This window comes from Lipotes vexillifer, unplaced genomic scaffold, assembly GCF_000442215.2.
Source record: "Lipotes vexillifer unplaced genomic scaffold, Lipotes_vexillifer_v1.1 scaffold500, whole genome shotgun sequence".
NCBI lineage: Eukaryota > Metazoa > Chordata > Mammalia > Artiodactyla > Lipotidae > Lipotes > Lipotes vexillifer.
This window is the reverse complement of record NW_006778765.1, coordinates 1,249,665-1,259,935: the sequence shown is the minus strand read 5'-3', so window position 1 is coordinate 1,259,935 and position 10,271 is coordinate 1,249,665. Positions and strand designations below refer to the sequence as shown.

Sequence of the window (10,271 nt, the reverse complement as noted above, 5' to 3'; positions counted from 1 at the left end):
GGGAAAGAGATGGGGGGCAGTGGCATATAGCATCTGCTACCCCAAACTTCCTAGACGTTATTTTTGTACTGTGATAGGGCTGCTAGAAAACCATCTTTCATTCATCATGTTGGCAAAACTAAAAAGACTGATAATACACAGTGTTAAGGAAGATGTGGACACTTTTGTACATGACTGGAGGGTAAATCCACACAGCATTTTTGGAGGGTAAGATAATATTCGTCAAAAAACTTTAAATGTGTGTCCTTCGACCCATCAACTGGCCTTGATGGCTGCCCTACAGAAATTATTGCCCACGTGCTCAAAGAAGCATGTCCAAAGATGCTTCAGCTTCCTTACTTGAGCATTTCAACTGACACTGAAAACTCTAAAGCAGGCTACACAGCCACCAGTCGAGGAGTGGCCAGATAAAACCTGTTCATCCCTCTGATGGCACACACTACGGAGAGGGAGGGTCACAGTGCCTGGCATGACCCATGAGACATGGTAGAGGAGAAGAAAACTAGGCTGCAGATAGATTCACTAAGCTGGCAGGACACCAGTCATGTTTACAGCCCCCACCAAACAACCCTGTATCTCTAGGCATGGAAACGCCCAGAGAGGACCTGGCACCCTCAAACTGCTTAGAGAAGTGAGAGGGAGAGAAACATCGCATGGGTCTCTGAGGGCATCACTCTTGGTTGATTTTTTAATGACAAGAATAATAGCAAAAATCATTTGTATAGCTGAAAAAACAAAAAGCTACCTAGTTTGTCATAAAAAGGACAGTGAGATCTCCCCATGCAATCGCTTGTGAGGCAGGTCATGTTGCTGACTGCTCTGTGACATGCAACAATCCACACTGTAGTTTTCAAGGTAGAAAATGAAAAACACAGAGCTTTTCATGTTGACACTTTGTATTGTGACTTGCCACTGCCTGTTCAGACACTGGGGTCCGGATGCTCCCCAGCCACAACTCAGGGCTTTCCTACCCCTCCAGTTCTCCCCTCTGGCATGCTGTCCCCATGTCCCTGCTGCACGTTACCTCCTTAGACCCAGGGGTGGGGGCTCTCACCCGGGAGGTCAAGGGCCACGGCCCGGTAGCCCCTCTGCGCCAGCAGCTGCAGTGTGCCCAGCTGCTCCCATGTCCGGGAGTTAAAGGCCTTTCCATGGAGCAGCACCACATCCACCCTGTGGGCACACAGGGGAGTGTGTGTTCTGGGGGTTCTCTCTTCCCAGGCTTCTCCCACTGCCCTCCCAGGCCCTGAGTACTTTGAGCTGAGCTGGGGGACCCACACAGGGACTCCCCGCGGGCCTAGTCCTTCCACTACACCCTGGGGTCAGCACCCACCTGCGGGCCCGGTGAAGTGGGAGCACCTCGCGGTAAAAAATGGGGGAGCTGCCAGGGGTGAGACCAGCTAGGATTGTGACATTGGGGTCTCCCCAGAGCCAGGAGGTCTGCTCAGGGGGTCCTGGCAGCCCCACATACAGTAGCAGCATGAACAGCAGGCCCAGGCCCAGCAGGGCGACCTGGGACCGGGTCATGGAGGTCTGTACCACAGTCTGGAGGAGAGGAGAGGGAGAAGAGGGTAGGGCTGAGCCCCCGCGAGGTCCCCTGGACCCCATTCTCAAATCCCACCCAGGAGCTCCCAGCAGAGGAAAAGCTCAGCCCTTGCCCTTTCCTCTGCTCCAGGCAAGGATCTGAGGGTTCACACCCAACTACTCCACATGCCAGGGCAAGGGCTCAGATACCCCCAAAGCGTGAGGAGCATCTGAGATGTCCTCCTGGCATCAGGGGCCACCATCATCCTTGTGCCAGCTAAAACCACTTCCATTCATCAGGTGCTTATGATAGCCAGGCCCTGTGCTTGGCCCTTCACATGTAACGACTCATGAACCCACACAAAAACACTAGGGAGCAGGTATTATAGGTCTCTTATAAATGAGGAAACTGAAGCTCAGAGAGGTAAATTCTCTTACCCAAAGTGCAGAGTAGCAAGCAGGGGAACTGGGACTTGAGCCCAGGGCTGGGCTCCTAACCACCAGGCCACACTCAGTTTGCCAAGGAGGAAACCAAGGCTGTGAGGTGACGGATGAACTCGTGGACAGAGTGCTGAGAGTCATCAAAGGTGAAAGGCATCAAAGAGTAAAGCGATGTCCCACTGAGGGCATGTTTTGAAATGGTTCTTTTTATCACACTGCATATAATAATGCTAAAATCAGAATGTGTTTTACCACTGATGGGAATATTTAATGCTCTACCCCAGCTGATATTAAGTGTGAAGAGAGCTCATGGAGAATATCCTTGATGGAGGAAATGTCTAGGCATGAGGGGGTATGCGGCTAGGGAGAAGCACGGCACATCTAGAAGTGGAAAGGGAGCCATGGAGGCTGGAGAGACAAATGCCTCCCACCCCTCAGCTTCACGCCAAATGACCTGCTTCATGGACTCCTCTAGTCTGAGTCCTTTGCCAGCCCAGAAAACAGACCTCAGTATCCAGGACCCAGACAGAGCAGTTAGCCCTGCCTTTGAGACTCTGCTCTTCCAATTCCTGGCTGTGTGCCTTGTCAGTAAAATGGGGAAGATAACCTGGCGGCTGCCCTCCCAAGACTCCTGTGAGATTTCGGTAATACAGTGGACCTGACCAGGGGCTGTCTTATCATTTCTTGGGTCTAGGGTGAGCAGGCCTGCCTTGTTCCCAGATTCCAGTAAACAGGTCTTTATTGAGTGTCAGCTGGGCGCTGGCCGGAGTTCAGGGCTGGGGAATCACCTTGGACCCCCCCACCCCCCAACCCTCCGGGAACGAGAAGGCTTGTTTCCCAAGCCCCCACCCCCAGGCTCAAGGGTCAGGTGGTGACTGGGCAGTGGCAGCCCCTCTGGGGCTGATGGAGGACCAGATGCTGAGTGGAGGAAAAGCACGCTCCTCTCTTCTTTCTGACCACAACCAGCCTCGGACGCAAGCCTCCAACACGCGGCAGCCTAGGTTCCCACCAGGCAGAGCATCCGCGCTGAACCTCTCCTCTGGTGGGCCTGGTGCGCTGGGGCACCTCTCCCGGTAGGGAGGGAAGGGACTTCAGCTGTTGCTATGGCAACCCAGGCAGCTGGAGCACTAGACAACAGTACGCTACAGATATGGGGGGAGGGGAGGGAGGCGCTGTACCTGCGTTAGGTCCTTGGCATACGCGTCGACAATGACACACAGGTGTACAGACGTGCACACAAACTCTTGTCCCCTAACGCTTTTCCCTTGTACAAGCTATTCCCTGCACGTACACGCAGCCTCCTTGCACACGCACGGGCCTCTGCACAATCGATACCTTGAAACACCCTCAAAGTCACACACACATTCAGCTATCAGGAAGGCAGAGGGACAGGTAGACACACACACGCTTTCAAAACCATATGCAGACCCTCATATTTCAAGCACCCAGTCATACACACAACCCCAGAACTACACACGCACACAAGAAATACACAGGCACAGGCAGAAAGACGGACACCCAAACACAGACCCTCAGAAATACACACACAGACACACAGGTAGATATACACCCTTAAAATCACACGCACACAGAAATTCGCACAATAGACATACAGACACAAGCGGGCAGACAGGCTGACATAACCCCCCCAACACAGGCACACAGAAACACCGATACACACCACACACACACACACACACACACACACACAATACACGTACACCCAGACCCCCAAGAACACACGCTGACAAACGCGCGGGCGCGCACACTTGACACACGAACACAAACATACTCGCTGCCCCAGCGCGGGCCCCTCCCAGCAGGACTCTGTCCCAGGGATCCGGGGTCAAGGGGCGGGGCAAGGATGGCCCGCCCCCGGGCACCCTGCTGGCCTCACTCCCCGGGGACACTCACCGGGCCGACAGGGATGACCGGGTCTGCCACCGCGGGGCTGGCTCCGCTCAGGTGCAACCAGCGCCAAACAGCCCCTAGACGTTGGCGCTACCTCAGCCTCCGCCTCTCTGCGGGCGGCTGCGAGCCTCCGCGCGCCTGCGCAGTCCGCGGTCTCGGGTCCACGCCTAGTAGCCGAGCTGGAGGGGGCACTGGGGGCGGCACCCCAAAGCACAGAGGCTCGGCGCCCCCGTCCCCCCGTTCAGATTTTCCGTATTGTTTTCGGCCTGAGAGCCGGGGGAGGGACAGTCGACTTCTTCCCACAAGCACGTCTCCACCCTTGCTCAGTCTCCGGTCTGTACAGCAGGGTTAAGGATAAGGGTTGTCTTAAGGACCACATAGGGTTGTCACCACCACAGAGGCCTGTCTTAAGGACTGAAGGATAGGTAAAGCCTTAGAACAGTGTCTGGCGCGGAAGCCTCGCTGTGTAACTGCCAGATATTAGTATTGTTATGCAGCAGCCCCAGGTCTCCGGCCATCCACTTCCCTAATCCCTGCAAATACACACGCGCTCGAGCAGTCGGTCAGGGCCCGGGGTGGCCTCTAGGCTCCTTCACATCTCTATATGTCACCTATCCTGGTTGGTGACATGCGACCAACATCTGATCTGTCCCTGGCCTGTGTGGGCAGACCTGGAAAAGGGAGGCTGCACGGAACACGCAGCGTTCACTCCTTATTAGCACTCTGTGAGGTAGGCAGCATCACAGCCATTCTACAGGCAAGGAAATAGGCTCGGAGGCGTTGGGAAAACGATCAAGGCTGGGCATTGGCAAAGCTTCGCATTCAAACCTGTCGGGCCTCAGCCACATGCCAGACCGACGACTCTGGGTTTGGGCAGCCCAGGGTGGGGATGAGGAGGTGGGGAGGAAGGGGGAGGGAACAGGAAGGATGAGACCCCAAAGGAACCCTCCTTCTCAAGCCACACCATATGCAGGTGGAGCAGGTCGCTGAGGGTCTCGGGGCCGGAACCTGCCCGGTGCTTGGGGAACGTGGGGCCGAGGGGCGTGGGGAAACTGAGACAGCTGTGAGAAGGATGGGTCTAGCAGCACCCGTCAGCCCTGGGACGGCTTGTGGCCACAAGCGGGCGCCCCGGAGCACGGCCCGGCCCACGCCCTCCGGCGGGCCACATCCCTGCTTCCCCGCCCCGGGCCCCAGCCGCCGCCTGCACTCGCCTGCCTCCTATTTGCGAGAGCCCACGCAGCTCCCCAGGTACCTGCCCTGCGCCCCCCAACCCTCTCTCCAGTTAGAACCCACCCCCACCTACCCCAAGTTTCTCCTCTGCCCATCTCGGTTCCCCAGGACCCCTTCCTCGGGTCTGCCCCCACCCCCTCTGCATGCACCCTACCAGACCCTGCGATCCACAACCGAGGTCCTCGGAGGGGACACAGCGAGCGGTGGCGGCGCCGGTGACCGCGCCCCTGGCTGCGGCGTCAGTGCGTTGGGCCCCAGCGGGTAGCGCGCTGAGCACCTCGCTTCCCTCGCCGGCCGGAAGTTCAAAGCCTTTCCCTGCTCAGCGCTCCGGTTTCCGGCTCCGGAAAACAGATTTTTTTACTCTAACCCCTATCCTCTTCGGCCTGCGATGCCAACCTACGACCTATAACAGTGCCTGGAAGATGAAAAGCAAAATAGTCAACTACTTTGATTGCTGTTGATACATTTACTATGCTTACTATGTGCTAGGCACTGGCGAGTGTTTTACATGCCTGGCCTCGTTTAATCCTATCAACCACCTAGGAACTAGTACTATTGTATTATCCCCATTTGTAGAAAAGGATAATAACAATGGGAACAATAATTGTAATGGGAGACTCATGTATTAAGTTCTTTCCAAAGGCAGGCACCATCAATTATCAATTCTTTTTCTTTTTTCTTTTAACTCATAAATTCTTGAGATAGGCTTTAATGTCCCTTATTTCAGATGAGGAAACCAAGGCAATTAGGTAGTGGCAGATGCAGAAATAACACCTATGTCTTCCTCACCCCAAATCATGTTCCTAGAGTTTTGGGAGCCTCCTTGATGCTCCAGGAGGGACCCCTGCCCTGTCTGTGGCAGCCTCCCTGCTCCACCTGGGCAAGGTGTTCTGTGGCTTCTCATCAGCCTGGCCTTGAACCACAGGTGCTTCACCAGCACAGCAGGAGGTATGGCGGGCGTGGAGCAGCACGAGGGCACCATCCAGGTGCAGGGCCAGAGCCTCTTTTTCCGAGAGGCTCACCCGGGCAGTAGGCAGGCCACCCGCTTCTCCGTGCTGCTGTTGCATGGCATACGCTTCTCCTCCGAGACCTGGCAGAAGCTGGGCACGCTGCACAGGCTGGCCCAGGCTGGCTACTGGGCTGTGGCCATTGACCTGCCAGGTAACTCCAGGGAAGGCTTCTGGGCAGGGGTTGTGGAAGCCTCACTGGGGACCCAGGGCTGGGGACTGGGGGACTGGGACGACCTAGCCAGGCTGACTCCTGAGCTAGACAGGGCGCAGTGCACACTACAAGGGCTTTCGAGCTTCTCTAGTCCATCCGGGTGTGGTCTGGACACTGCCCAGCTGCTTCTAACTGTGTTGCCCAGGGCAATGTCTCAGAGACTCTGCTTCTGTTTCCTCATCTGTAATGGGAGATAACCACACTCATTCTGGGGTTTGGCTCTAATGAGAATGGAATGAGATTATCCATGTGTGTATGTGGCCAGTACCTAACACATAATAATCGGTGCTCAGTCGACTGGAAGTAAAATATTTTGAAAGAGCCGAAACCACAGGCTCTGTTGGAAGCCCTGAGGAGTGACACTGAGTCCCCTGGCACCTTTGGGGGTGGCTAAGCCCCCAGTCATGATCCCACATACAAATCCCTAATTGAGGTCCTGAGGGAGGGAGGAGCAGCACAAGACTGCCAGTCATAACCTCAACTGGCGGGCCCCAGCCCATGGTGCCAAGTGTGAAGGTGGCAGCATGGCCAACCTGCTCCCCTCACTGGCCATAGCTGGTATGGTTTCCGTGCCCAAGGGCGGGCCTCCAGGCTGGGACAGGATTGGTTCTGACAGTGGATTGGGCTGAGCTTCAAGGCCAAGGCCTTGAACTAATCCTTCTGCAGAAGGTAGGGAGTGACTAATTGGAGGGGAGGGATGTGTGCAGAGCCAGTCCCTCATCCACTGTCCTGGAGGCATCTACCCTGCCAGCCCTGGGACAGGTGCCTTGAAGCAGTTAACTCAATTTTCACAACAATCTCAAATGGCAAACACTTTTGTTACCTCCTTTTAACAGATGGGGAAACTGAACAGTAGAGTGAGGGCTGAGGGGACTTTCCTAAGCTTACATAATCTATAGTGGACAACTGGGACTTGGATCTGGCCAAGCTGGGCTTCAGAGCCTGATTCTTTGAGGACGCTGTACTGGGGGAGATGGGCACAAACATGGAAGGAAATGCCTTACGCTTGCTACAGATATGACAGACCTAGGTTGCTGTAGGAATAACTACAGCATGCAACACTGCCTGTTGCAGGAACCTGGCACAGAGGTTGACCTAGGAGGGCTTCCTGGAGGAAGGGACCCTCTCTCCCTTGTTTTCCTACTCACCACCTTTGTCTCTCCCACACCTGAATCCCTGCAGGTCTGGGGCGATCCAAGGAAGCAACAGCCCCTGCCCCGGTTGGGGAGCTGGTCCCCAGCAGCTTTCTGGCAACTGTGGTGGATGCCTTGGATATGGGCCCCCCAGTCGTGATCAGCCCATCGTTGAGTGGCATGTACTCCCTGCCCTTCCTCGTGGCCCCAGGCTCCCAGATCCGGGGCTATGTGCCAGTGGCCCCCATCTGCACTGACAAAATCAATGCTGCCGACTATGCCAGAGTGAAGGTACCCCTATGTGAGAGGCTGAGATGTCCCTGCCAGGAGCAAGGAACAGTCCATCCCGGGGCCCTGGGTACTGGGTAACCAAAGGGGTAGCTTCCGGGAGGAGCTGAACCACCAAACTCCGCCCTTTTGGTGTACTTGGCAGAAGATTACTGTGGCAAGCCCTGTGCTAAACTGTGTGTTGGGGCATACACATATTCATGCCTCTCCAAACCAACCCTGCACTGGGCCAACTTGTTTCTCTCTGTTATTTGCAGTGACCCCAGGGAGAGACCGAAGTGATGGGGAGGGCTGGAGTTGATCTCTAGGAGGCTGGGGCTGGTGGGGCAGGTCCCCGTTGACTCTGCCTCCCTTTCCTTTCTCTAGACCTCGGTTCTTATCGTATACGGAGACCAGGACCCCATGGGTCAGACCAGCTTTGAGCACCTGAAGCAGCTGCCCAACCACCGGGTGTTGGTCATGGAGGGGGCGGGGCACCCCTGTTACCTTGACAAACCCGAGGAGTGGCATACAGGGCTGCTGGATTTCCTGCAGGAGCTAGCATGAGGCGCAACCCTGCTGATGGGGGTGGGCCACTTGCCTGCCTTGGGCTCTCTCTCACTCATTCTCTCTCCTTCCCTCCGTGGGCTCCTGCTCATCCTGCACATCCAACAGGTGTGTCTTTCTATCTGAGTTCTTTTAGGGTCTGTCTTTTCCTCTTCTTTCTCTTGCAGTGACAGACTGAAGAGGTGAAATCAAGAGAAAAAAATTCAGGAGTCAAGGGACATAATCTGGTGGAGGGTAATCCATTAGATGAGCTTCTCCTATAGGCTTTCCTGCTCGGCTTGCATTCCTTCCTCTGCTCTGCCCAGCCTCCCCCCACCTCCCAGCTCCTCCTTTGGCTGCCCTGCTGGGCACAAACACCCCCTACCTTCACCTCTTAGGCCACAAATACATACATGCCCACATGCATGCATACACATTACAGTCATCTATGTTCCCAAATATGATCCTTCACTTGGGGGCAACCACACAGGTACATGCAACTCTGGGCTGATACGCACACTCTCACAGCAGCTTTGCATTGCATGCACAGGCACACACGCATACTCTGTCCCCACACAAGCACTTGCACAGGCACATGCTGCCCTCCCCAACCATTCAGCACCCCATGGCTGGGAAGGTGGGGACACCATGAGGCCAGCCCTTGCAGGAGACCCTCTACCAGGCTGAGGGTGTGGCCAGCTTTGAACTTCACTCACCCACAGGTTGCGGCTGGCCCCCAGATCAGAAATGCCCACAAAAGGGAAGGGCCATCACTTCGACCCTCAGATCTCCCAGCTTTTCCACTTTCTTCTGGGTGCCCCACAGCTCCCCAGGTTATTAGGCCTGGGTCTTCTCAGCCAAGCTAGTTTCCTGCTCTGAGCTTTGGGGGATGGGGAGACAGAGATTGGAGGTCTGTGAAATAAAGTGATGCAATTAGACCCCGCAGGCTCTCGCTGTCTCCAGAGCGCCGCCCCTCCCCCGCCCCTTGGGACCGCCACTGCAGGCCCCTCCCCCACCCTGGCGGGACCAGATGGTCCCCCTGCCCTTTGTCCACCGGGCCAGATGGAGGGGAAAGGAGATTGGATTCCCCTCCCCACCCCCACACACCCAGGTGCCAAGAGACTCAGCTGTAGGGGGAGGTGGAGGTCAGTGGGACGAGGCTGAGCCGATTACGGAGGAGAAGGGGAGGTAGATTTGCGCCCCAGGGGGCGCGGCAGCCGAGGGTGCGGTGCGGGAAAGCGAAAGCTTGGGAACCGCCCAGCTCCTCCCCCTACTCTCACCCCTTCCCTAGTCGAGTACTCAACTGCGCCGCGTCCCTCGCGACCCTAGCCCAAAAAGGAATTCTGGGGGTAGCTCTGGGAGAATCACGGGGCGGGTGCACAGGGTCACACCGCTCACAGGCGCCTCCTCCAACTGGTCCGGTAACCTGTCCTGGACGGACGAGGGCTTGGCCTCGCGGAAGCTGGGGGTGGCTGAGGGGTGCGGGGCTTGGTGGGCGAGAGCCCCGCGCGGGGATGGATGGCGCAGAAGCGAGGAGCGCCGGGAACCCGACCCGGCGGAGGGTCGAAACTTGAGCTCCGAGGGACCCGAGCCGGAGCGGGGCAGCGCGGGCGCTGGCGGCGGGGCCGAGGCCGAGATGGGGGTGCAGAGGGCTCGGCAGAGTCACGGGGCGGGCGGCCCGGGACGGAAGGACCAGCTGGCCGAGAGCGAAGGGACTGGGAGCGGGGCGCAGGCGCGGGTGGCGCGGGAAGGACCGTGGCTGGGACGGCGCGTCAGGCCGGACCAACCTTCTCGCCCCTCCACTCCCGGGGGCTGGAGGAGCCGCCCGGGTAGGGTCGCCCCAGCCCTCCCGGAAGCGGCCGCTGCTCGGGGCGCACCGCGGCGCGCGGGGCGGGGCGGGCGGCTGCGGCACTGGGGCGGCTGGGGCGGGCCCGCCGCGCTGTAATCGGATCCTGGGAGGGGGCGGGGAGGGGCCGGGCCGGGCGGGGCGGGGCTGGGGGG

The 10,271-nt window shown here is 57.4% G+C and overlaps 2 protein-coding genes across 2 annotated transcripts in view; one reads left to right on the top strand and one right to left on the bottom strand.

The window, feature by feature from the left end:
• The window catches only part of ABHD14A (abhydrolase domain containing 14A), a 4,781-nt gene extending 890 nt beyond the window's left edge, over positions 1-3,891 (bottom strand). Inside the window, exons 1-3 of the mRNA XM_007451837.1 lie at positions 3,877-3,891; positions 1,331-1,542; positions 1,055-1,170 (exon numbers count right to left, since the gene is read on the bottom strand). Of these exons, the coding sequence (XP_007451899.1) occupies positions 1,055-1,170; positions 1,331-1,524 (310 nt within the window). The 5' untranslated portion in view covers positions 1,525-1,542; positions 3,877-3,891. The remainder of the gene's footprint in view (positions 1-1,054; positions 1,171-1,330; positions 1,543-3,876) is intronic.
• Positions 3,892-5,083: 1,192 nt separating this feature from the next.
• ABHD14B (abhydrolase domain containing 14B) lies at positions 5,084-8,291 on the top strand. The gene is made up of 4 exons (XM_007451836.1): positions 5,084-5,121; positions 6,029-6,264; positions 7,507-7,748; positions 8,112-8,291. Exons 2-4 carry the CDS (start codon positions 6,054-6,056, stop codon positions 8,289-8,291), a joined length of 633 nt encoding a protein of 210 aa, XP_007451898.1. The 5' UTR covers positions 5,084-5,121; positions 6,029-6,053.
• Positions 8,292-10,271: the final 1,980 nt, after the last annotated feature.

What these genes read in the sequence shown, in the direction of transcription:
- ABHD14B (XM_007451836.1), top strand. Translation starts at nt 6,054, where the DNA reads ATGGCGGGCGTGGAGCAGCACGAGGGCACCATCCAGGTGCAGGGCCAG. An exon ending in TGTGGCCATTGACCTGCCAG is followed by an intron (nt 6,265 to 7,506) that starts GTAACTCCAGGG and finishes GAATCCCTGCAG; the next exon opens with GTCTGGGGCGATCCAAGGAA. An exon ending in CCGACTATGCCAGAGTGAAG is followed by an intron (nt 7,749 to 8,111) that starts GTACCCCTATGT and finishes TCCTTTCTCTAG; the next exon opens with ACCTCGGTTCTTATCGTATA.